This window comes from Gouania willdenowi, chromosome 17 (genome assembly GCF_900634775.1).
Source record: "Gouania willdenowi chromosome 17, fGouWil2.1, whole genome shotgun sequence".
Taxonomy (NCBI): Eukaryota; Metazoa; Chordata; class Actinopteri; order Blenniiformes; family Gobiesocidae; genus Gouania; species Gouania willdenowi.
Genome location: NC_041060.1, coordinates 22,346,462 through 22,374,029, shown reverse-complemented (window position 1 = coordinate 22,374,029; position 27,568 = coordinate 22,346,462). Strand labels below are relative to the sequence as shown.

The following is a 27,568-nucleotide window of genomic DNA, read 5'->3' as shown; positions in this document are numbered from 1 at the left end:
CGATCCACAAATGGGTACAAAAAAATCTGTATGTGTATGTAACCAGATTCACTTTTTGTGTAAAAGTATTTCAAAATGCATATTTCTATTCACAAATGTGTAAAAAAATGTAAAAAAATGATTGTATGTTTGTGTGGCCAGATGTGTACAAAACAACATTTACATAAATTGATCTATATGGATAGAGTGGTAAATGCGTATATCAACCTGTAACTGTGTGATGGAAATATTGGGCCTTTAGATTGAAGTTGTTCTCACACGTGACTTTTGCTAAAGTCCTGAGAGAAGAGTCGTGATTTGTGAAGAAAGTGCCTATTCGTACGGTTGCCGTGTGGACACAGTCCTATTGGTATGTTTACCGAAGTACACGTACGTAGCGTCTTAGGTTTAGCGTTCGGATTAGATTATAACCCTATATCGCAACAATTTTTAGGGTTAGGTAAAGGTCTACGGTTAGGTTTAGTCTTAGTCACGTGACCTAAACTGGCCAATGAGAGGCGCTGCGTACAGATAGAATGTTGATATATTGATACAGCAACCGTACGGATAGCCACTGCCATTTGTGAATACGTGTGGTAAGTTGTGTGTGCCGCCATAGATATACAGCTTTATACCACCAGGGGGTGCAAGTACAAATTATATTATCGACTGCTCCCGTTATAAATGCCCCCTGTAGTGAATTTTAAATGGAAGCGTTATAAAAAGATCATACAATTCAATTTAGTAGTTTATTTAAAAGTCCTTCTATACAGCAGCCAGGAGATATTCAAACACAACCATTTGTTAGACTTGTTCGCTGCTATTTTGCTGAGAACAGTCATAGTGGCTGTTGTGAAATGGTTGCGCCACCATTAGCTGACGGATTTGGTAGCTGATGATGGTATACACAAGGCTCCCTCGTGCCACCGACTCGACTGGAACCACCATTTAGGTCAGCAGGGGGAGCTCTAAAAATAAAATCTTTACTTTCTCAGGAGAATGTTCCGTCCATCTTTTTTACAGTCTATGGTATGAAGTTGTATAGCTACGGCGACACACAATCATTGCTGCATGCATCTGTAATTCTTCTGCAGCAGAGTGTAGCAAATGTGTCTTTGGATTTAGAGGTCTGATGTTTACAGATCACACAATTACAGACCAATGTATGCATTTACCTATCTATTTGACTTATTTTTACACATTTGTGGTTACACATACATTTTTTTATGCATTGGTGGTTTGAAATACACACTTGCAAATAGTTTTGCTACAATAATGGTCCAACAGGAGTGACATTACTTTTTAAATTGCAGCCCCAATTTGTTTTTTGTTTTTCTCCCAATGTGTACACGCATATAGTTGTTGATTTTTTTTATTAGATTTTCTCATTTATTTACTTTCTTTTTTTTTTTTTTTGGCGGTGGTAAAATTATTTATTACAAAAACAAATTCTACAGATGTATTTACTTTGTTTTGTAAACTATATTTGACTATAAATCTTGTTTATTCTATTTAAATGTACCATTTTCTACAATTTAAAATTAATCATTTATTTATTTACTTCGTATATATTTCAATTATAAGGGGGGAAAACATTTGTAAAAAAAAAAATAAAAGATAAAAAATAAGCCTTGACATCACCATTGAAGTTTTAAAAAAAAATAGAAGAATAATATACTATTTATTTTTGACAGCAAGCTATTTTATTAACACTCTAAATCCTTCCAAAACCTTCTGTGTGTAATAAATAAATAAATAAATAAAATGTACCGTTAAATGTAAATCGAACCCTTTCAGAGGTGACGGTTTTTGTTGTTGTTGTTTCCATGGAGATGACTCTGGCTCGACTCGTTTCCCCTTGTTGTAATCGGTCAACGGCTGATCAGGTCTGCGACACAGCAGCAGCTTGCCAAGCCGCCGTTTTTATTCGAGCAGTGTGTTTCTGTCGTTCATTTTCCTTCTTTGCAGCTTTTACTATATTTAGCGGGGCTTGGCCTGATCAGTCAACATGGGCAAAAAGGAGGAAGAGGATATAATCCGGATTGCCAAGAAAATGGATAAAATGGCGCAGAAAAAGAACGGGGTGAGTGAGAGGAATGGACCTTCGTTGGTGTTTGAATGACATCCGTGTTCATGTTGACTGATGATTAAGTTCCGTTTTCGTCACGGACTGCCGCTTTGATGTCATTTACTGAAACAAAATAATGCCTATACGGTTAATTAAAAACCCTAATGTAAAACATATTTAGGCGTTACTTTCTATTTATCTCCTCATATCATTGCATTCCACCATCGACTACTCACCAATTAGCCCGCACACCAGTTGACTTAGCACACCTACTGGTGTTGATAGTGGCTAAGCTTTAGCAGTAACGAGGCTATAAATGGGTTAGCTGTCGGCAACTTAATGGCTATACTTAATGGTTAGTTGTTTTGTTTTGTTTTGGGCAGTATTTACAACCTTACCATTACTGGCCACTTGCAGAGCTAACCTTGCTACATCAACACTTCATGGTTAGCATGCAGGTGGCTACAGTTAGCGGCGGTTCAATGGACTGCTAATTGTTAGCCACATAGCATTGTGAAGTGTTTCACTAAAAGAACGCGTCACTTGTAAAAATGTACCGTATTTATTGCACGTATGCACTAATGCTGCAAGCAAACCAAAGATAATAAATTGTTGACTCATGTGAAGTTTGTAAACAGTAAATAGTGGTGTGTGTGTGTAGCATTAGCCGCCAGGCTAACCACTGCAGCAATTAGTTAAAGGTTGATTTGCGGCTTAAAAATTTGTTTCCACGATGTTTCGGTTTCCATATTCACATTTTCAGGATATAGCACACTACCACCTCAGGGTATCATACAATAATGTAATTTAACCTCCTAAAAATAATGACTAAAATAATCTTCATATTTACATTTTTATGGGCGATTCTAGTCATTTTAGTGTTTAGATTATTTCAAATCTAAATCTTCCACAACTATTTGGTACTAAATATTGTCACTATCTCGTGTCTGTCTGCGATTAATAAACTGCTGCAGATAGAAATACTACCACTTGTTTATAATCCTACAGATATCTATCTATAAAGCAAGGAATGTCTGTGTGTCTGTGTCTCAAATATCTCAGCCATCAGGATCAGACTGACCTGAGACTTTCAACACGGCTGCTGCTTGGTTCAAGGGCGTGCAATGTCTGATTTGTTTGGACTGCAGTGATACTGTTCATTAATTATTTCATGAAATTGTCTTAAATGCAGCTTTGCAGAACAGCTCAAAGTTGAGGGGTAGTCATTGTAACTCAGGATTAGTTTAAAGCTGTCCAAAATCTACAGGACTGACTGCGCAAAGGGCTTTTTGCATGTTTACGAGGACAGTCTAAAGAGGATTTCACTTTTATTCTGAATTAAAGAGGAATTAAAGCTCCCATGAAAAAGCTACTTAACCTCCCACTTTTCTATAGCAAGACATACTTAATATGGGCACTGCACTAGTCTTTTAAATGTGCACAAAGAACTTTCAGGTAGTTTTTTTATTAGACAATTATTTAGAAAAGTGTAATAATGTAATGAGAGCGTGTGTGATACACTTTGGTCTTCCTCTGCAGGCTGGAGCGTTGGATCTGCTGAAGGAGCTTCGCAGTATTCCCATGACCCTGGAGCTGCTTCAGGTACCTCTGCTCACACATTCTGGGGCTCAATGCCGCTGGAACGTGGAGGGTCTGACAGCTCTGTCTCCCCACAGTCCACCAGGATCGGCATGTCTGTCAACGCCATCCGCAAGCAAAGTACAGATGACGAGGTCACATCTCTAGCAAAGTCCCTGATCAAGTCGTGGAAGAAGCTGTTGGGTAAATATTGCACACCTGAAAACCTTCTCCATGTGACGCTTTCTTGCTTTATGCGTTTATTGTTGTTTTTTGAATAAATAACACAATTGAAAAAAAAAAAAAAAATTTAAAGGAAATATATAAAATAACTATCTAATAAATAGTAAGCAGCACGCTGCACTAGAGCTGGGCAATATGGACCAAAACTCATACCTCAATATCTTTTCTCAAAATGGTGATATAGAACATTAATCTCTATTTAAATAAAGTCTTACCAGAAAAACAATTCTGAGTTAAATTTGCTTTAGAAAAATGCCACACCGGCAAATTTGTTAACAAACAGCTGCACAATATGTGTATATTTTGGCTTTTTCACCTATAAGGGACAGCACGTGTGAGTGAGTGGCTTGTTTAGATGAAGGTCTCAGAAATCCATCCAACTGTGCTTTTCATACTATTTAAATTCAAAATAAGCTATAAAATATACACTACTGGTTAAAAGTTTTAGAAAACCCTACATTTTCCATTTTTTTTATTGCAATTCAAGGAGATATTGTCATTTTCTATGTTTCTCGATATATATCTTCAATTTTAATATATTGCCCAGCCCTATGCTGCACTGGTGGTGGGGATTATGGCTCAAATGAACCTGATGAATTTAGTGAGTGACTCAGATTAACCCGTATCCATTAAATCAATAGAATTTACCAGCACTAAGCTGCAGTTCATAAACTGTTTCGCTGCTGACTTCCTTCTGTACGTCTGTGCTCTGATTGCTGCAAACAGTTTATCACACTTGTCATGTGTGCAGCCTTCATGCTGCTTCAGAAGTGTTGGTCATGATGCTGTGGGATTGAAATACACTGGAAGTCCTATTGCACTTAAATGCATCATACTCCATGTTTATGATTTGTCAAATAAATCGTAAATTATGTGAGTCGATGCATTGTTTTTTCAGTCCAATGAATCAGGTTTTTGCTTTTTGCAGTGCTGCACCAGCCCACTGGGACTAAGGACTGTGTAATGTGTGTTTACTGTAAAGTAGTTTTACTATTCTTAGCGGTGTTTCACCAGCAGCAGCTCAACTGGAGGATCTATTTACCACAGTGGACTTATTAAAGAGTAACCACAGGTCGGGTTTATTATTTATTATTATTATTGTTATTGTTATTATTATTATTATTATTATTTATATTTTATTATTTTTCCTGTTTTATTGCATATAAAACTAAAGCGAGTAAATACATAAAATCACATGTATCTTCTTGTTATTTTAACCATTTCAAAATGTACATCTTACATGTTGACATATGAAAATCAATAAAAATGTGAACTGAAAAACAGAAATGAATTCCATAAATATGAAGGACCACATACAAATAAACGGCAATATTACTTACAGAATGCAGTAATGGAAGTTGTATTACTTGTTAATTTCATTTTTGTCTTACTTTATATTAAATAATATTTTTTATTTTTCATTTTTATTTTATTGTTGAACTTTGGGAAAAAAGTTTTGTTTGACCTAATTTTGGATATTATAAATGCACTGTTTAGTGAAACACTGTATTTGTTTATGTCAGCACTGTTGATGATTAGGCCTTTATTGCAGTAATGGCTATTTAAGAGGTCATGTGAGTTTATTTTGTTTAATTCTTCTGTGTTTTTTTCTGGAATAAGTACAAGAACCATAAAGATGGCAAAATGTTTGATTTCTCTTATGTGATTAATGGATTAAAAATCAAATAGATTAATGGATTATTAGAATAATTGTTTAACGCAGCCCTCCAGTTTGCAGCGTCACTTACAAATGCTCAGGATTGAACAGTTTAGGAGTTGCATTGTGTGTATATTTGTTTTTATTAGAGATTAAACTAGAGATCACTTTGGTCGTAAAGTTGACTTTACTTTAACATTAAATGAGTATATGATGTGTGCCACGTACTGGACTTTATTCTTGTGTTGCTCAGACGAACCCGGCAGTGGAGACAAACCGTCAGAGGAGAAGAGGAAAGAGCAGACACAGCTGTCCCCCTCACAGGCAAGCCCCGAGCCTAAAGAGGAGAGGTGAGTGCGACACATCTCTGCACCATTCCTCCGCTCGTGTCCTCTGTTTGGTTTTGAATGTGTCCATGTCTTTGGCAGCAGCTCCAGCAGTAACTCCAGCAGTAAAGATGAAACCTCTGAAGTCACGGCCAACACGTTAATCAGCACCTACCCTCGGGCCCCGAACACCTCCGACTCCATCAGGCTGAAGTGCCGAGAGATGCTGTCCAGTGCGCTGCAGACTGGAGGTGGGCATTCTGCAGGCGTGGGACCAGTGTCACGGCCTGATTTTACCTCGTACTGAGATCGATTATGAGCATGTGCACTACGGGAAAATGAATTTTTGCTAGTTCCGCTGTGATTTTTGCTATGTCTGCCGTGCTGAGTGAGTGACAATCTCAGACAACTACTTGAGTAAAGTAATAGTTCCTCATGCAGCAATTTCAATAGGAATAGTTTGTTCTCCAAAAAAATAATAAAAGTCATTACCAAAAGGAATAATTTATTTTCCAAAAAAACATGATTTTATTATACATTGCAATAAATAACAGTTAACCTACTGTAACTATACCATAATAAGCTGTTGTATTCATATAAATTAGCAGTCTTATCATGACAATCATATTTTTTTATCATTGGTCGATTTTTTTTTTTTTTATCGATGGTCGAATGATGTGATGTTTAAGCATTTTTTTAAAATAAATACAGCAATCTGTATGACATTGTGCATGGCAATTCCAGCACGGGTACATCTCAGTACAGAAGTAAACTCACGGTACGGAGGTAAACTCAGTCTTTGGCTCACGTTTTTTGTGTGTGTTCTGATCACATTCAAAGTGTAACTTGTCATTGCAGATGATTACATTGCCATCGGTGCCGACTGTGATGAGCTGGGAGCACAGATTGAAGAATATATCCTTTTAATGTAATTGATGCATTTTGAGGGTGTGTGTGCTGCATGTGAGGCTTTTAAACAATAAGATTACTGTAATATAATGTATATAAGGATTTAATCACTAGTTCTATCCCTGTGTGATCATCAAACACTGAGGGAGTCGACTGTGAGCAGCACTAGTTCTGCTGTAATACATATTTACAGTACTACTACAACAGTGTAATCAAAAGCAAAATATAAACCACAAACTGGCTGTGTTTATTTATTTGTTTTTCAACTAATTTACTTCCTAGTTTTATTCCTTTTCTCTTTTTTGCTTTGATATTTTTTTGACACCAGTTATTATTCATTTTCTAGGATGTCTTGAACCATCCATTTTTGTTGTCCTGTGCACAGTGTCCCTTTATGTCCTGTGGTCATTGTGTGCTTCTGATTTTTAGTGAAATAACTTAACCGTGAATCCATGCATGCACCACCAGACTCAATTAGGGCTGGGCAGTATGGAAATTCATATGTCAGCATTTTTCCTCAAAATTGCGATAACTCAATAAAGTCTGACCAGAAAAACAATTCTGAGTGAAATATACTGACGTTAAATGACACAGGCACATTTATTAACAAATGTTTGCACAATATGTGCCACTTCTGGCTTTTTATCCTATAGGGGACAGCACGTGTGAGTGAGATCTGTAGTGTGGCTTGTTTAGTTGAAGATCTGGGTTAGGACGCACTCAGTAATTCATCTAACTGTGCTTTTCATGCTGTTCTGAGAATTTGCGAAAGCAGTGACTCCTACAATGAGAATTTTAAACCAAAATAAGCTCTAAAATAAAAACATATCGTTATAGGCGATATTGTCGTTTTCTTTATCGCCAAAGTAGAAAACTCAATAGATCTTGAATCTCGATATATTGCCTAGGCCAAGACTCAATCCATAGATGTCTCATCACTGTCATTTAGACATACTTATTATAATCATCACCCATGTTGTCTTTTTGTGACTCAAAACGACACCTTTTTGGTTCCTTGATTCGACAATACGCATTTTCCAAGAGTTCAAGAACACAGACATGAAATATAAGAACCGTGTGCGGAGTCGGATCTCCAACCTGAAGGACGTGAAGAATCCCAACCTGAGGAGGACCGTGCTGTGTGGGAGCGTCACCCCTGAGAGGATGGCCAAGATGACTGCAGAGGTTGGTGTACCAGAGTCAGGACCCCCCCCAGATCCCCCTACAATGTCATTTTTGTTATGCCTTTGGTGTTTGCATGTCTGAATATTGTTTTTATTATTATTATTATTATTATTATCAAACCAACCCAAACAAAGGAATTCAGGCCCGGCAATACAAACTATAACCAAAAGCATTGAGGAGACAAGTGAGTAAAGACAGCTTTACCACTGTAAAGAAAATCTAAATAAATCAATAAGGTCCTGAAAGATGTAGAGGAAACCACAGAACACACAGTGACTTAAAAAACATGCAAATAGCAATACAAAAATGTCTTAAATTAAGGGTGGTGTTTAGCTCAGTGGGTTGAGCGCCCGCCCCATAAATGGAGGCTGTAGTTCCTCACCTGCAGCCGGTCCCAGGTTCGATTCCCAGCTTGGGACCCTTTGCTGCGTGTCATTCCCTGCTCTCCCCTTCCTGTCAAGCAACTGTCATATAAAGGCCACTAGAGCCCAAAAAATCCTTTAAAAAAAAAAAAAAATGTCTTAAATTAAACATTTATTGTACAATACACGGGAGCACAAAGATTTCCAGAGGAAAAAATACCTAGGGGGGGGGCAAAAAAATCGATTTAATCGAATTTGTAGATAAAAAATAATTTTATTTTTGCAAATTCGAGTAAAGAGTTTTTTTTTTTTTTTTCTCTCCACAACAGTTTTTTCTGACTTTTTCGCATTTCAATGTGAACCAGCCCCCTCTTTGTTTACATACGTTTAACCTTTGAGTAGGCTATATGTGTGCCATAGGCATGTTTAATTTTTTATTCGCACAATGCTGAGATGCTAAGGGAAGAGTTTATAATTTTTTTAGTTGTAATGTCATATGTTATAGAATATGTAGTTATTTGATTTCTTAATGAGAAAATATAATTTGTTGCTCTTTGGCTTAAGCTTGGGTTAAAGGTTGACATTGTTGAATGACAGAGCCTCATTTACTTTTGATTTTTGGGATTGTTCTATGCATTTTAACTCTTGAGGACAATCACAGCAATAAAGTTGAATATGTTTGATGTCTGCAGGCATTTTTAAGTGCATTAAAAAAATTTTTTTTAAAGTTCTTTTTTTTAGGCAAAATCGCCCAGCCCTAGGAAAACCTTGTTTTTATCACTCATCTGAAAAGGAACATGAAACGGTCATTAAAAGTTGTGAAAAACCTGGAGTTCTGTATGTTTAAGTGCATACAGGCTTCACTTCACATTTGCTGCTATGAATAAAGTTATGTGAAATATGTCATAACATGTTGACATTTAAGAGGTTAAATCTTCAGGAAACAAAGTCCATGACCATGATTGGATAACATCCACATAAGTGCATCATTAATTAAGACTACTGATGGGGTCGTTTAGTGTAGATGTGTACGGTACTTACTACGTAAAAGTCAGTGCTGCCTTTTGTGTCTGCAGGAAATGGCGAGTGATGAGCTGAAGGAGATGAGGAAGAATTTGACCAAAGAGGCCGTCAGGGACCATCAGATGGCCACGACCGGTGGAACCCAGACTGACCTGTTCACTTGCGGCAAGTGCAAGGGCAAATGCTGCACCTACACACAGGTATGGAGCACCATCAGCAGCATGGGAGCCTCCATCAGTGGCTGAACTGTGCTTACTGTGTTTCTCAGGTTCAAACACGCAGCGCTGATGAACCAATGACCACGTTCGTCTTCTGTAATGAGTGTGGAAACAGGTGGAAGGTACGTCCATCCTTTAGCTCTCACTGTGCTGCCATTTAGTGGATTTTTGTTCTCGTTTTGTTAAAGTTAGTTATGTGTAATTTTGTACGTTGTTATTTTGTGTATCTTTGTTGTGTTTGTTTGTGTTGTCATTTTGGGCCTGTACTACAAAGCAGGATTTCCTCTTATTGCAACATCTTCCAGGATTTATTCCGTGTGTCTTGTACTGCAACGCTAATTAACTTTGTACGGGGCATCATCACCATGGTTCTTAGTAGGTTTAAACCGGGTTTAAACCGTAGTTTAAACCTGGTTTATCCAAACGGTCCGTGACCACACTGGCTTTTCCCATTCCATCAAATTCTTCTGAGCTCAGCCAAGCCAGCTGACAGTGTTTAGCTTAGGTGCACGTCATAAGACCCACGAGATCGATCACAGATTTAATGATTAGAGATGTTAGGGCGCATGCGCTGCAGCTTTTCTGATGAATAAGCGACCAATAGAAACCACTGCTGTGACCAACAGGACGTGACATCATCTGTTACTGAGCAGTAGTAAAGGGTTAAACATGGTGTTATTTAGTCAGTGTATCACAGAAAACAACTGAAGCATGTGATCACACACTGATCATGTGAGTTTGATATGTTTGTTTTTAACACCTTTCAGTGTTTAATTTAGTTTGTCATTTATGAGACTTGTGAGTGTTTGATGAACTCAGCACTAAACATTACATTTAAATGAACAGACTTTTAAAATACCAGATTAAGCATTAACAGCCATTCATTCCTGCATTCCTTTCTTCCTGCTTATGCTGCAGCAACAGTGGGTTTTTTTTTAGACTGTGTTCTTGTTCTCATTTTGTTGATTTTTATTGTCCTTTTCTTTATTGTTATCTTATGTTTTTTTTTTTGTCTTGTCTTTTAGTTTCATTTTGTGTGTTTCTGGAGTCCTTTTGTAATGTAATTTCTATATTCTAATATATTTATGTTTAAGTGTAAAATTATTATACAAGCGTAAAGTTTTACACGATCCTCTTACTTTACGCAAGCATATTAAACTCATTATACAGGGGTACTCTGTTCAGGTCCAGGTCATGTCCTGCATGTTTTAGACGTCTCCCTGTTCTAAGACACTTTAATCTAATGATGGTAAAGCTGTGGTGGACCATGGGAGCATCTAAAACATGGAGGACAGGGTTGTTTGTGCTCGTTCCACTCTAATATGTAGTACGTTTCTCTGGCTTTATCTTCCAGTTCTGCTGAGTCCACCCAAACATCTCGGACTACAGTAGTAGTGAAATTCCCAGACCAGGTTGAACTTTCAGCAAAAGACTGGATCTTCATCATCCGTAGTGTCGACCTGCCTCATAAAGACGACGACGACAACAACGACGCCGTCACTGTTTGAATGGATATGTTGTCTGTAGATGGAGTTCATGCTCATTTCTCCTCCTCTAAAGCCCTTTACTCTTCATTAGTCGTCTCTCACTGTGGAACATACGCGATACAACAATGTCTCATTCTTTGATCTGCTTTTTTTTTTATATGTAGTTTTAACACTTTGGATAATGTTTCTATTTTACCTGCCCAGCATTGTTTTATTTAAATTACCAATAAAGTGTAACCCATTTGATTATTCAGGTGTTGAATGTTTTTTTCTTTTAAATCTGGACTATTCAGTTTCGAACCCTCTTTTCATAGAAACACATGCTGTCAGTGATCTGATGGGCAACACTGTGTGTATAATTAGCTGAATATTCATGACATCAAAGGCGATGCTGCTGCTTGCATATTCATCTTTCCTTAGACGAGCAAATGTGATTGGTTTCCATTTGTGTTCCTGAGAGATGGTGGTGGTTGTTTTTCAGTGCCAGGTGCAAACACTCTGTGTAACTGCATAGCTGTCCATTTACCGTGTAATGTAAACCTGCCATACTGGTCAGTATAAAAGTACTAACTGGGTCCTGGAGGTTTGCAGTCCTGCAGGATTTAGATAATTCCTGCTTTAACACACCTGATTTAAAAGGGACTCGATTCAGGATTCAAAATGTCATTTAATGTAAATGGTTAATTATAGCCTGGAATGAAAATGTTACTGTACCTGTGTGCAACAAAAATGTGAAAATGTAACAAATTTAAGAGAAAACTAAATGATTTGGCATATAAAAAGGAATTACGGCAACGAAAAAAAGGAGGTATGTATGGTGGCAGTCAAGGGACCTAGCTTTTTACATTTTCAACATGCATAATGAGCCATAAGATTAGGAAAAGCTGTGGTGAGTTGTATAAAAAGTGAAAGTGTTTTATTCCGTACAACTTTGAATGTACACTAAGAAAACTGTTTAAGAGAACATGCAAAGTCCATGAAACCAGATTCCATCTATGTTCACATCGACCACGTTAAAGAACCATTCTGTCACATTTAACAGTGTGACACACTTGTAGCGAGGCAGTAAATAAAACATGTTTTTTTTTGTAAAAAGAATATATGTGTGTATATATGTATATATACACATACAGTATAAATTTGACAGCAAATTTTGATTTGGTCAGTTTTTTGACTAAAATAAAATGTGGTTTTATTCAAAATGTAATCATCAGAACTATTTTAGCTATATATATATATATATATATATATAGGATTACTATTGCAACAACACATCAGTAGGGTAAAACTAACCTGTCTCACGACGGTCTAAAAATAGACATATATATATATACAGGATAAGAGTTTATGCATTTCTTAATCATTAAATACCATTTATCAGTCTGATATGAGATGGTGTTAATGTTCGTAAACACACAAAGACAGATTTGATGGGATCAATGCGTGAGACCACATGTTCACATGAGTTCTGGATTTTGTTCCAAGTGACGAAATATAGTTTTGTTTTATTAGTTTTATACAAAAATATGAATACATTTTGATATAGTTTTTGTTCACATATGTTTTAAAGAATAAGTCACAGTCTAGTTATTGTCACTTGAAAAAATTAAGTTGACGAAAGCTATGATGAAAAGCTTTAGTCGACAAAGTTCACACGGTACAAATATCATACAGTATATTTGAAATATGATATATAATGTAGTAAATTAAAGAAATCTCTTTCCTGGTCAGATTGTTTTAAGCAGACCAGCAACAGGATAACGTATACCAAGGTCTCTGCACCAAGTCTCTTGCATGTTTTGACTAATGCTATCAGCAATACACACAAACAGAGAGAACCCAACACACTCAAGTTAAACTCCTAATCTCAGACCAGTCTGGCTTTTAATAAATGAACCTTGTGTTTTTATCTGACCAACTAACCCTAAGATAAACTCAACTCATTCAAACCCACCATAATATATATATATATATAGTACCGTATATAGAAGAAATTACATAGCAACATATGTTAATACATACATCCCATTATATTAATACTATATTATAATACTGTTAAACAATTATATATGATATAATATTGTTAAGTTACAGGTTTTTGCATTATAGAATAAATATTACATTAAAATCATTCAGTCCAAGCCAATAGAAATGTGTCTTTTATTTAATGAAAAGGTGCAAGTTTGTCATATTGTTCAATGTGACCTTGTGGTTCTCTAATGTGAGGGACAATAGACCTTTTTATTTTATTGCACAGAAGCTGGTTGCTGTGTGGTGTCTCTTCGCACACCCCAAATGGGACTTGACCCTACTATCCCTGACTCAGGAGGTCAGTGCCTTATCCATTTGGCAACTAACCACTACGCAAAAAATCCCAAACCTAAAAAATAGGAACGATCCACCATCTACACATACAGTAGCTCTAATTGGCTGCAATGGGATGATGTCCAGTCAGGCACAGTTGTGCCGGGTGTTAGCCCAACCCCCCACTTCTGTCCGTTGTTGCTTAACCCATAATACTGCTCACACTGCTTCACATCATTTATACACTGATGTCCACCCCATATATCATTACGTGCGACCAGTACAAGACAAAACCTCGTCTGTAGTGGTAGCATTGAGGATTCCGCAAGACAGTTAATATTAACCCAACCACTTGGAATGAGTGTATCATAATGTATCATGTTTTCCCTGCAGTCTGTGCCTTCTCCTCGCCCTCCGAGGGCTCTCTTTTCTGTCAGGTGTCTTGACGCTGGAGCTGGTTCCTGATCGATGGTTGTCTGGAGCACTCGGATGGACTGATCATTGGTTCACCGCTCAACTAGTCTGGAACACTTGGATGGACTATCCTTCTATCCTATTCTGTTTGCCCCTCTGTTCACTAACCCAACCAGTCAAAGAAGATGACTGCCACCTCTGAACCTGGTTCCGCTGGAGATTTCTTCCTATGAAAAAAGAGGGAGTTTTTTTCTTTCTTTCTTACTATGGACTTTATATTTTGTTCAGCGCTTTGTGATGACTTTGTTGTATTTTGCGCTATATAAATAAAGTTGAATTGAATTGAACTGGGGCAGGTCCGGTAGCAAACTCGTTAAAATCCTGACACCTTAACGTCTTGACAACATTCTCATTATATTGACTGCCTAAGGAAGTAAACCAACCATTTATTACTTTACATGTTAGCGACCGATACTTGCATTTATCCAAATGCTGAGATAAATAGTTTAGTCTAATTTTATGTATATATGTTAACTTTATTTGCTTCAAAACTTACAGCATTTTTTTGGTTGATATTTTGCCTATAAAAATATAAAAAAAATGGTATAATGAGTGTCAGTAAGAGTTTGTAATTCTGCGTTCACACCGAATGCGTCTTCTGCGGCACCGTACGCGTCTGCCGCACGAAATGTTCCGGAGGTTTTGCAAATTCATTTAAAAAAATTTCCACAATTCGCTTCATATGCGCGTCTGAAGTGAAGCACCGCCCACCAGACTCCAAAGAAGGCGGCAGCCAGGCTCTGTTTATTTTCACACTCAACTATGGAGGACCCCAGGCAAATTGCTGCTCTTTACCTCTTTTTATATAGTACAGCTCGTGTCGGTCACAAACAGCTACAATGAGCTTCTCCTCCATGCTTAAATCCAATATCTGACTGCAGCGCTATATGAATGGTTTCTTCTTCTTCTATGTGGAGTTTTTTGGCACAAAAGAACGGTTTTCTTGTTGACGGCCTGACGTCATTGTCAACGAGGACTCTGATTGGCTTTCGCGCCTGCGCGTCGTGCGAAACAGTCGCTGGAGTTCAATATTTTCAACTCGTGCCAATTTGACAAAAAATTAGTTGCGCGCTTGCATGGCCAGCGCTCTTGACGCGCGGATCGGACAGCACCGCCGCACAGTAAGAATTTTGCCTCTAGGCCACGTCTATCCATTGACTTTGTATGTAATCTGGTTGCACGAACATTTCATGACACATCCGGTGTGAACGCAGCATAAAAGTTAGATCAGTATAGTTCAGTGTCGGGTGAGTCAGGGTTTCAAATCATTCCAGAGTCAGCAAAATTATTGTGCTTTATTTTCTTTCAATCCAAATGCCCACAAGTCATTGTTTTCTTGGAGTTGCAGAAAAAAATAAATAAAACCAAACCATATACTGTAAACATTCACATTATTTGTGTTTTCTTTAGTAAACTCGGCGCAAAAGAACACACTTCATATCGTAAACAGAAGAGAAATAACACTTAGAGGCATCACTCTAAACCATTGGCTTAGATAGTGTTTTGAGGTTGATCTACATGACGTTCCCATAAGCTCACATTGCACATAGTCAGTTTAATTATTTCGTAAGATGAGTCCGATGGACCGAAACAGCCCTGCACACCAGTCTTTGTATGTCCTCAAAGGTAAAGACGCACCATCCTCATTTGCTGCGCTACCAAACAAAGTAATGTAGTCGCGACTCAGGAACTGAGACAATAAAACATAAAGAATTTGGCTCGTGAGAGGGACAGAGTCCAATGGACTGGTTTCATGCTCCACTGCAAACAGCAAGAGTCCGAAGTCAACAGTTGCCCCGTGAGAAAGATGTCATAAAATTGAATGTCAAGGCACTTCCCCCGTGTGAGGATCTTGTCTTTGAGTGACACGGAAACGAAGGTATTCAACAGAAACTACCGTTGATGCTTGCTTGGCAACTCCAATCTAAAACTCTACTCACTCACATACGGACACAGTTTACGTGGTGACTTTGGTGTTTCTGCTAACCTGACCAAACCATCTTTCAACAACGCAGAGATCGTGAGTCACTGTAGTGTCACTGAACTCTTCCTGATGGGTTGCTAGCTGCTGTCAGCCTCTTTTTGCTTGTGGCATAACCTTAAATATCTTTCCTTGGTATTTTTCAAAGATTTTTTTTTTTTTTTTTTTGCATTTTCAATCCATATGACCATTGCACATATCTACAATGTTATTCTGCCTGTGGCAAAAACACGTCACTTTTTAAATTCATGTCAATGGCATACGTCATAGCGGATATGTCAAATGTCATTTCATCTCGTCAAAACCTGAGATATATTTAGCTTTATCTAGAGTTTTGACCAGGCAAAAGGATGCTGGAGATATATCTAGCTACATTTGAGATGTTAAACACATTTTTGATGAAAACGCATGCAGACTTGATTAAACACAGTCTTGATGAAACGCAGTCTTGACGAAATACACTCTTGACGAAATGAAATGTTGATGAAACATAGTCTTGACAAAATGCAGCCTTGACAAATTACTCAGCCTTGATAGTCGTGAAATATTTATTTTTACAGCCCGAAAATTGTGTATATGAGCAGCCAAATGCGACAATGGCATGACGCTGGCGTTTGTCCACACGTTAAAATCGAGCATCCAAAATAGTTCAGAGACGACTAACTACTATTCATCTAAATCATGTGGATATAAATGAGGGAACCAGTATTAAATGAGTGAATGGATGAGGCTAATTGATATAGAAAAATATGTCAATTACTATTATGGTTTTACATGAGGTACCATTAGATGACTATGTGAGAAGTTGAACGTGTAATACATAAATGTAATGTTGCAAAATTGTTAAAATGTTCTGATATGTGCCAATCACAACTAGTAAGGGAAAATAAGTGTTTAAAATGGATCAAGAATGGTTAAAATTGTGTAAACGGCGCCTGTTTTTACTAAAAGCAAAGGCCGTTACATTAATATCTGTGATTTATTAAGTTTTCCTGATCTGTACCTGACCTCCACCCATTGCTTTTTCTTTAAATTTCCTTGTCATTCTTTTGACAACGCTTAAGTAATGCATTTGTCCGAATGAAAAAATTCTGACCCACAAAACAATTCATATTCTCATATTTTGGCGCCGCCTCCGTCTCATTGTCCTTTATGCTAATAACTGTCTCTACGTGAACTGGAGTTGCCAAGTCGCTGTCACAGGTACACAGGTGTGAGATGAACTAAAAGAACCAAAAGATCGTCATACAGTACCTCACAAAGCTGCCTGCAGGTAGAGCTAACGCGTAGCCGCTTGAGCTTTGATTTTCATACGCAGTATATAGAACCAGGCGTTTCCACTTAAAATACCCACAATTCCATGATTTGCTATGTACAAACTCATAAATATATAATCTACAATAGGAATTATCTCCTGAAACAAGCATACAAAATAAACAACAGACCATAAAAATCTGCAAACACAAATAAAATAGATTATTTCTATCAAAAGGAAATAAACTGACAGAAATCAAACGTCATCGTATTCCTTTGGAGTGTTTCGCTATGTTGATCAGTAGCAGTACTTGTGATTTCGAGCCCTCGGGAAATTTTAAGACCTGAGTGTCTTCGGTCCGGTGCAGATCACAATAGCGCTGAGATCCCTGGGAGGGGCCCGGCTCAGAGCCCGGGTCATGTAACCACACACTGAACACACACTGAAATTCATAGAAAACAGGGTAAGGACAGGGCCGGGCCAGGGGGTGGGGTCAAAGATCACAGGTCGTCCTCGCCCTAAGACTCTGGGGACTGCTCTGACAGAGTGTTGAGCAGGTTTTTGTAGTCTTGGGAGTTCATGTAGCGCGGGTAAGAGTCTCTTTGCATGAGTGTGTAGATCTGCAGCTGGGCGTCGTCAAATGTGTGCGAGTTGGGCTCCTGCATGTTCCTGTTAATCGATTCACGCACACGGGAGTCCAGGCTGACCTGGGGATCAAGAGAGGGGAAATAATTATATCACATATGTCAAACTTATGGCCTGGGGGCCAAATCTGGTCCTTTGGAGCATCTAACTCAGCCCGCAGGAGAAAGTAAAAATGACAGAGAAAACATGCATTATTGTGTAAATAAGACTCGACAAAATTTGCAGGTGCTCAAAGTTTTCCCAGTGCTTATAATGCACGATTGCAGTCATTTTTTTTGTTTAACTGTTGGAAAAACAAAAAAAACTTACAAAAACCTTCAATTTTCCTTGAATTATTGCATAATATTTTATATATTTAATAGAATTTGGTCCCAAAATCTTGGAAATTTGTCACTTATTGCTTGGGTATTGTCAGTTTCCTACATATTTAGTATCTTTTTATATGTAGAAGTGCAAAATAGGGCACCATAATGTTAAAATTATTCATTTTCCCGCATAAAATCAAGCTGCTTTGTTTTTGGCCTCTGAACTAAAATGAGTTAGATGCCCCTGGATTAGATACAGCACGGTTATCTGTAAATCACACAAAGGGAGTTCATCCTTTTAATGTAGACCTGAGATGGGGAACCTTTTATCATAGTGAGGGCCACAAAACTATGATTAAGGGATCCAAGGGTGACATAATCAACATTAATGTCAGCAGAATAACAGTTTTATGTGTTTTTGTTGCTGTTGTTCTTCAAGAGAGAAAACGTGCATGTGACATCGTGGTGTCCCACCTCTTTTGGCGAGAGAATAGAGATGTAGTTCTCGTAGATCGTGCGTGCCTTCTCCTCCACCGAACTCTTGTTGGTCTCTTTGCTGAACTCCTCACAGGCGAGCCAGAAGAGCATGTTCTCCTCGCTGAACTCAGTGCGGAGAAACAGCCGGAAAGAGTTCCTCCCCGCGGGGCAACACATCAGCTTGTCGAACGACTGTCCCCAGGCACGCACGTCCTCCAGGGTGGGCTTTGGACTAATCCCAACATAGATTTGTTAGAGAAAGTAGCTGTGATGGTCAGTATAAAAGATCATTTCTAAAGAAGGTTTTAATATACAAACCAGTCTTCACAGTCTGTGGTCCTTTCCCTGATGTCATAGGAGGATTTTCGGTTTCTATCATCTCGGTCTTCATTCCTGTAACAATGCAAGACATCAGCTTTGTAAACACTAGTGTGTTCTTCAACCCTTACTATGAGAGATCATCACTCAGGCAGTTAAAAAGCATTATTGCAGACATTAGATCAGCACGGTGATGTAGTGGTTAGCATGCCTAGCCTGCCTCACAGCATAGAGGATGTAACTTTGGTCTTTTCAGTGTGGAGTTTGCATGTTCTCCCCTTGCTTGTGTTCCTCCAGGTATTCCAGTTTCCTCCCATAATCCTAGCATGTGTATTTTAGATATATCAGAGTGGTTGTGATAGACTGACGTCCCGTCCAGGGTGTACTCCTCACCCAGAGCCCGTTCAAAGCTGGAGATAGGCACCAGCAGACCCCGCAACCCAGAACGGGGATCAGCATTCAGGAGATTCACGAATTGATAAATTATTTAGTAGTTAAATAGCAGTGTCATCACTTTCATGAGGCCGAATGTCTAAATATTCCTCCATGCCATTGGGTGGCAGTAGAGGATACAAGACGTATGTGATGGGGAACTTCTTAAAGGGTTTAGTGCACCCAAATAACTTTTCTCAACGTGTAACAACAATGTGTAACAACCAGTTTCTCAACTAGTGTACCACAAGATATCAGGCGCATCAAGTAAAACTGTTCAATTTCACGTCATTATTAACTATTACATGAGAACATTTTTGCTAATCCTGCGCACAAGAGCCTCTAGCATTGATAAAGACTGGTTCAGTACTTAACCAAACAGAAAGGGTCTTCCAAGTATGGGAGGTGGTTCAAAGAAGACAAATACAGGAAAGTTTCACATTGTATGACAACGTTTCGGAAAAAAATGTGACGTATATCTTGTGTTTATTCTGATCGTTATACTTAAATAGTTCAGTGGCATTCTGTGTCACTGTTCTGTTAGTTTTTATGGTTGTTGTGAGCTTTTGATAACATGACTTGTGCTTTGAACTAAAAATAAATAAAAGCAGCACAACAGCATGTCTCTAAAGCCTCACAGAATACGAGGCTTTCAAATGAAATGACTGAAAACTAAATATAGAAATGCCTGAAAAGCAAAAAAAAAGCACAGTTACTATTTTTAAAGCACTGAGCGTTCAGTTATCCAACAGTGTGTCATAATCATCATCATCCTTATCACTTTCTTAAAAAAAGAAGAAAAAAAAGAAAACGTAGATTACTGTATATCTTGAGATGAAATGTATCTTAAAGTTCTTCCTGGTAAAATAAAGGTTAAAGGAGCATAGGGCAGGATTTAGAAATCAGACTTCATAGTGACACCATGGTGGTTAGTGGAACTGCAGCCATCAGTCAACCTGCATAATGTTCGTTTATGAAAGTGTCTATTCGTACGTTTGCCGTACGGACAACCCCCGGTGCTATTGGTACGTTTACCGACGTACACGTACGTAGCGTCTTAGGGTTAGGGTTAGGTCTAGGACAGGGATCTGCAACCTTTACTCTACAAGGAACCATTTTGACTCATCTCACATGGATTAAAGTCCTCCCAGAGCCAAAAAGATACCTTCTCAATTAAGACAATACAGCGTAATAAATTCTACATAGTTAAAATTTCATAGAATAATGATTTAATTTGATTTGATTTATATTGATCATGTGAATGGCAACTTAAAACAGTTTAAAATAAAATAAAATAAATTGACATCAAGAAATAAAACAGTATCTTGCATCTTCAAATTCTTACACAGCTCAGTTTACATGAACACAATGTTATATAAAGAAGTATATATATTTTTTAGTTATTGTATTTGAAAGGCTACAAAAAGTAACTTGAATTTGATCAACACATGCTAATCGTTCATTTCTTGCCACACATAAAGCATACATATTTAACTGGCACATTCTGTTCCCACATAATTAAAAGCTCTACTTTATTTCCGAATAGTGTTTTTGTTGGTTTAGTTATCTTACCAGGGATTTAAAACTTAAGGTTAGCCACAGGTGCAGGAAAGTTGATGGTCTGTAGATGTTGCAGGAGCTGAAGTAGAATGTCATTGCACAGTGTGATTTATTTTAGGTTAACAAATTGTTATATCTTGATTTTGTTTGTCATTAATCATTAATAGTTTCTCTAAAAAGAAACAAAAACTATTTCGATAGTTTTTTTTAAAGCTATAGGGAGCCTTTGCAAAAGAGTCAAAGAGCCACATGTGGCTCCCGAGCCGCAGGTTACAGACCCCTGGGTTAGGATTAGGGTTCGGTTATAACCCTATATTGCAACAATTTTTAGGGTTAGGGTTAGGTTTAGGTTATAAACCTATGTCGCAACACTTTCTGGGGTTAGGTTTTTGGTTAGAGTTACGTTTACGGTTAGGTTTAGTCTTAGTCACATGACCTAAACTGGCCAATGAGGGGCGATGCGTACGGATAGAAAGTCGGTACATTGGTACGGCAACCGTACGGATAGCCACTGCCTTTGTTTATCAACAGAGCCGTTACTATGGATAGAGAGACACCCGTCCACTGTGTCTTTGTCTCCAAGTCGTCTTCTTCTCATTCTTTTTTTATTTCCGTGTTTTTGGGCCGCCTCTCCAAACCTTCATCAACGTGCAAAAACGTCATTTGACATCACCATCAGCGTCATTTGACTTCACGTCCGCAGTGTTTGAACCACAACAAGCAGTACAAGATGTATCAAAATATTTTCAAGGCAATAGGTTGAAATATGTGTGGACTTAGAAATATGTGTGGTTTAGAACGCTTCATCGGCCATTAGCATTAAAAAAAAGAAAACTTAAAATGAACGTTAATATGCTCCTTTAAATATCCATCATCTATTATTCAAAGTTTAAGTTGTGTACTGCTTTATTTGGGCTTTCTTGCAGTATAAACTAAAGTATGCACGCGAAACGGGACAGCGAACCTATAGGTATGGGTAAAGTGACTTTGACCTTGATTGGAGTGTATGTTGGTGCACCTGTCATCACACGTGTCTGCAGCTTCCATTTGTGTTGCTCAGGATCAGTTCTTGCTCTTTCAAGAGGCAGGGAAACATTTGCATGCAGATTGTGAGCGAAGGAACATGTGACCCAGTTCTTGAAGCCATCAACGATGAATTACTGTATCTCATATGACTGAATAGAGTTCTGACAGATAAGGGTCACAGTGCATTGCTGTATGGAAGTGTAAAAAGTGCATTGCTCCATTGTGGAGGATCTATGAACTGAGCCAGCAGAGGTAAATCAAAGCTTTAGGCAACTAAACCTTGCCCCCCCCCCATACACTTTAACCAGAGCATTGTTGAAAACCATTCATAGACATTGTATTATTGCATGACAGTGAACTCAAACGTGTTGGTTCAGAAATAGTTTAGGAACAACCAGTTTTAGATACAAATTTCATTCCATACGGAATCAATGGCAGGGAGGTCAAACATGCAGGACATGATTCTGTGGTATGTGAACAGATTGCAGTGGATACCAAGAAATATTTTTGTGGACCATGCAAATCACATTTTTAAATCTTAAGAAACACCTAGAAAGTCCTACATACTGTTTCTCTAGACCCATGGCTCTCAACTAGTACGGCTTCAGGGCTAAAAACAAACAAACAAAAAAAAAACGCCCTTGAAAACACGATGTGACACCAATACAAAAAACAGCAACAAGAGCACACAATAACTCCAAAAACATTCAAAATGACTCTAAAAACGTCAATCAAAAAACTGAAATTTCATCTTTTCAATACATGGTAATTGGTAAACAATCTAATCCACGATTTGGACAAAAGATTAAAAAAAATCAAAATGTAAGGGATTCATCATAGAAAACAGTAATTTTTTTATTGTGATGATCTTTTTAAAAGCTTTATAGTAAAAAAAAAAAAATGTGCTTTAGATAAATTGAGCACATTTTGATAAAAATAGAAATAAAAATAAAAAATCACTATCAAAATGAAAGCACCACATCTTTTTCTTTTTTCTACACAGTACCAGTGTTCCTCACATTAATTCTCCTCCTGAGACACAAAGTAAGCTTTGTTTCACTAGTTTAGTCTCTTTCTCATTTGTTAAATCGTAACCGTCTCTTAAGGCCTGTTTTTATTTCTTCTGTTGCCACAAACTGCTGACTCAGCAACTTGAAGTGGATCATTTGTCCAACATCCGTAAAAACGGAAGAGAGAAGAAGCATGTGGGCAGTGGCCAAATGTTAAGAATAAGGCTGTGTTTGAAATGGCATACTCTGTACTACATACTACAAACTCAATGAATATATACTGTGCACTATATACTATAAGTATGGTTAGGATGATTAGCATGATGGCCGTTCCCACTGACGTATACTTCAAAGTTTCCCAAGATGCATTTCGAACCGACAACGACAAAAACCTGAAGGACACTGAGGCTAAATATCACCGTTGATTTGCCACCTTTGAAAGTTATGAAAACATTTTAGGCGAGAAAGTGACCAAATAGAAACACATTTCAGAGATTTTCAGAGACCTGCCATTGTGCTACTGATAAAACTTCCAGCATTAAAAACAAATGGAAGACAAGAAGAGATGCTTTTATTTTGAAAAGGGAATGTTTGACTCCTCCATGAACCGCCACCTTAACGTGGTGGAGGGGTTTGAGTAACCGAATGATCCTGGGAGCTATGTTGTCGGGGGCTTAATGTCCCTGGTAGGGTCTCCCAAGGCAAACAGGTCCCAGGTGACGGGTCCGACTAAGAGCGGTTCAATAGCCATATATGTACATTAAACAACAAAGGCAGTTCACGTCGCCCGGATTGGCGCTACCGGGGCCCCACCTTGGAGCCAGGCCCGGGGTTGGGGCTCGAGTGCGAGCGCCTGGTGGCCGGGGCTTTGCCCACGGGCCCCGGCCGGGCAGAGCCCGAAAGGACGACGTGGGCCTCCCTAGTGAGGCGTTCAGGGCACGTCCCTCCGGAAGGAGGCTCCGGGGAAGACCCAGGACACGCTGGAGAGACTATGTCTCTCGGCTGGCCTGGGAACATCTCGGGGTCCCCCCGGAAGAGCTGGAGGAAGTGGCCGGCGAGAGGGAAGTCTGGGCCTCCCTACTGAGGATGCTGCCCCCGCGACCCGGAAACGGCTAAGCGGGAGAAGATGAATGGATGGATGGATGGAGGGAATGTTTGACTTAGCTTGAAGCTGGTGTCATGTACTGAGTTTGCATTGTACTGAGATTGTATATGCGCATGCGCACTAGCGGAAAATGAATTTTTGTTTATTTTTGTTTTAAAAGTGAACGGACTCGTGTTTTATTTGTTTATTGGATCGGATTAGGGTTATAATCTCAGTATGGAGGTAAACTCAATTTTACGTTTCGCTCGTAATGCATTATCGGGCAGTTGTGCATACTTCAAAGATGTCTAGTATACAGTACATCTGGGTATTTCTTGCGTACTCAATCGCTGCATACTATCTAATGTGGACGCACTATATACTCATTTTGATGTCAGACATATAGTATGAGTAGTACATTAGCATGCCATTTCGAACACAGCCAAAATATCCCCTTGAAATGGACAAACAGGATGTGGTGTAAGAAATTTGAGGATACGACGCAATTACACCAGATTGTAAATAGCTTAATGGATACTGTAAGTAAGATAGCCTTCATATGGAAAGATTTAAACATTTATTTAATGGAAAAAAAAGCCTAAAGTCACTCATATTGTGCATTTTTATGTTCTGTGGCTCACTAAAAGTAAAAAAAAAAAAAAAAACCCCATCTTTTTAGTGTTTGTTTGTTGGATATATGAGCTTTCATGAGAGTTCTCAGACTCACCAAGAGCAGCTACAGCAGCAGCACCAACAGAAGCAACAGGCGTTGGAGCCTCGAGGGTTGGCCTGGTTTGGCTGGTCCTGCTGGGCCGGTGCAGTTCCTCCCGCTGCAGATTCCTGCTGCACCGACATCTGCCTCTTTCGCATCTCCATCCGCTCTGATCCCATGGGCTGCACACACACACACACACACAGGAGGGTTAGTCTCCTGAGGTTTGACGTGCAGGCCTCGTGAGGAAGAAGTGGTATATTCCACACCACAACCATCAGAATCCTAGTCCTCAGATACCTATTAGTCATCCTGACAGCAGTGCTGATGCTGATGCTGATGCTGCCCTGTGAAGGAATTTCCTCTGTTGAGAGCTTTGGTTTCACCAACAATCATGTAATCACTCACTCTGATTACTGCATGGATGGACTTTTCTTCTACATTGGTTCAATAATGCAACATTTTGGAGATCGGTGCATTCAAGGATTTGTGTCAGGTTGTGATAAAACAGCCCCACGCGCTCACATTTATTGTATATATAGTTGCGAGTGGACCTGTCACCTTTCAGGCTATACATTGATCACCTAGCAGTGAAACCACAGAGGTAATAATTACAGTTATAAATCTCCAGAGGATCCCTCAGGACAACCCCCCCCCCCCCCCCCCTCCTTCTCCTCCTCCCTCTGTTGGACTTTATAGGCTTACAGAAGGACCGGCTCCTCCAATGTGTCATCATCAGGTCAGAAAATCCTGTCATATGGTTTATGTAACAAGGCTTTCAGCACATAGCTGCACTACCTGATTTGTAAAAATGGAGATGCGAGGATGGATGGATGGATGGATGGATGGATGAATGAATGGATGGATGGATGGAGGGGCCCTGAAGGTGCAGCTTGCAAATCTCTCACCACAGCATCGGCCCATCTCATCCGCACATTGAATGCATGACAGATCGTCGGTCTTAAATCCTTGTTTCCCTATTTTTTTAATGGGGGGGGGGGGGGGGGTATCTGCGCCTCCCAGCTGCAGATTTACGCACCAAATCTCTCCGTTTTTGACGCGTTATGTTCAAAGCTGTTGCAGAATACGCCGAGGTTTGACGGTGAAATGGGGGAGGGGGAGGGGGGGTGGAGGGTGATGGAGGTGGTCGCATCCATTCACAAAAAAAAAAAAAAAAAAAAAAAAAAAATCACCATTATTTCATTTCTAACGAGCGCACGCGGTTTTTCTTGTATAGGTGTTTTACGCGCACGGGGGATTAAAACGTTCCCCACCGAGATGAATTCACGGTGAAACCACATCAACGCAAAGTGTCACCGTGAAGAACCGGAGAGCTTCATCGCCCTGGACGAGCACTACCGAGAAGATGCTGGAGAGATGTGCGCTGGGAAAGCAAACCGCGAAGCGCCGTTAAAACACGCACACGCACAGAAACATCCGTCATTCCGTGTCTACTTACAATTTCACCATGTATGCACAGCGAGCAGAGGCAAATCTTTGCTATGATTACATCCGATGGCACATCAGGGCTTTTTTTTTTTTTTTCTCCGGCTGCTCCAACTCACTACGCATGCGTCCTCCCTCCAGCTCGTAGTAGAGGTGTGAGGGGAGTGAAGGATGGCGGGATGGCACAGGTTCGATTCTACGCATATTTGATTAGTATCATCCAATAAACCAAATCATATGGACGCAGTTTCATTTTCCTCTCTCCATTTCACTTTTCAGATTCCACACTAATTAATTAGTGACACTTCAATTATAATATTTATTTAAAAAAAAAAAAAAAAAAATACAGTTATTTGGAATTAAGCCATGAACATTGTTTTGGGGGTGACATTTTGTTATCCATTTTATTTAAAAGCTTTTATTTTTTCCTAATAAAGAGTTTAATTCCTACCTGTTGCTAAAAACCAAAATAGTGTCCCTCATAAACAAACACTTGTAACATCAGATTATACACAATAGCAACACTTTTTGGACTATTTTGACAATATGTAGCAAATAAATGATATAAAAATTCATTTTCCAAATAAATGCTAATAAATTACCCACTTTGCAATCATGTGTGCACTTTTTAAACTGTATTTTTAAAAAAAAAAAAAAAATCTATTTTCTATTTATTCTTTATTTTATTTAATTTTATACAAATTGTGGTTGGTTCAAAATATGTTGGGGGTTACTTTTTTTAAATAAATGGAAAGTGTAATAATATGAAGCCACTGCAAATTGCAATAATTTAATTCAGTTCAGTTCAACTTCATTTATAATGCCAAAATACAACAATAAATTACCTCATGGCACTCATCACAAAACATAGTTATGATGTAAATACATTTAAGCGATGTAAATATATTTCATTTTGGTGAGTTGTTACATAATCTTGCTTTACACCAGAATTCCTGCAACTGTACTTAAGCCAGTGCCGACTTTTAGAAAGAAGTAAAAACTATAAAGTCTCTGAATTCCACATTACACCCAATCAAAGGCCCTGTTATAACAATTTGCTGTTAATCACATACCAAATACTGCAGTGCATCGCATTCAATTGTTTTGAGTTTCAATCAAAGACAAATCATACAGTTCTCCTCCAGATGTTTGCAACTGCATGTTTTGCAGTTCTCTATGTAATAATACTTTACACTCATAATAATTTAGTACATTATATTGTTAAAAAAAAATTGCTTATTTTGCCCCTGCAGTGATTATATTTGTTACAGTTGGCCCACCATGTCCCGCCTCTTTATACTAATTTACCAGCACCTCAAATTTCGAATAATAAGATAAAAAAAAACTAAATATTTTGTTGGCAATTCCATATAGGCCCACGTTCTTATCTTCTCATATTAACATATACTGTACAGTGTTGTCTGGATTGGAACACCCTTAGAACAAGACCTGTGTCGATGCAGCTGGTGCTCATTCAGGAGCTGTAAACCACAGGTTAGAACAC

General features: G+C 38.6%; 2 protein-coding genes across 3 annotated transcripts; one reads left to right on the top strand and one right to left on the bottom strand.

The window, feature by feature from the left end:
- Positions 1–1,832: 1,832 nt before the first annotated feature.
- On the top strand, positions 1,833–11,284 carry tcea1 (transcription elongation factor A (SII), 1). Of its 2 annotated transcripts, none has more exons than XM_028473633.1 (10): positions 1,833–2,062; positions 3,587–3,649; positions 3,724–3,829; positions 5,779–5,875; positions 5,954–6,102; positions 6,710–6,766; positions 7,791–7,945; positions 9,384–9,530; positions 9,599–9,670; positions 10,903–11,284. In XM_028473633.1, exons 1-10 carry the CDS (start codon positions 1,988–1,990, stop codon positions 10,909–10,911), a joined length of 930 nt encoding a protein of 309 aa, XP_028329434.1. In that variant the 5' UTR covers positions 1,833–1,987; the 3' UTR covers positions 10,912–11,284. The 2 variants fall into 2 exon arrangements, with proteins under 2 accessions (XP_028329434.1, XP_028329435.1); XM_028473634.1 differs by having other exon boundaries at positions 1,988–2,062; positions 5,957–6,102.
- Positions 11,285–15,093: 3,809 nt separating this feature from the next.
- rgs20 (regulator of G protein signaling 20) lies at positions 15,094–26,190 on the bottom strand. Its single transcript, XM_028472791.1, is given in 6 exon segments — positions 15,094–17,756; positions 18,474–18,708; positions 18,795–18,869; positions 24,634–24,800; positions 26,078–26,149; positions 26,152–26,190. Coding segments are annotated over 6 exon segments (777 nt in total). The 3' UTR covers positions 15,094–17,567.
- Positions 26,191–27,568: the final 1,378 nt, after the last annotated feature.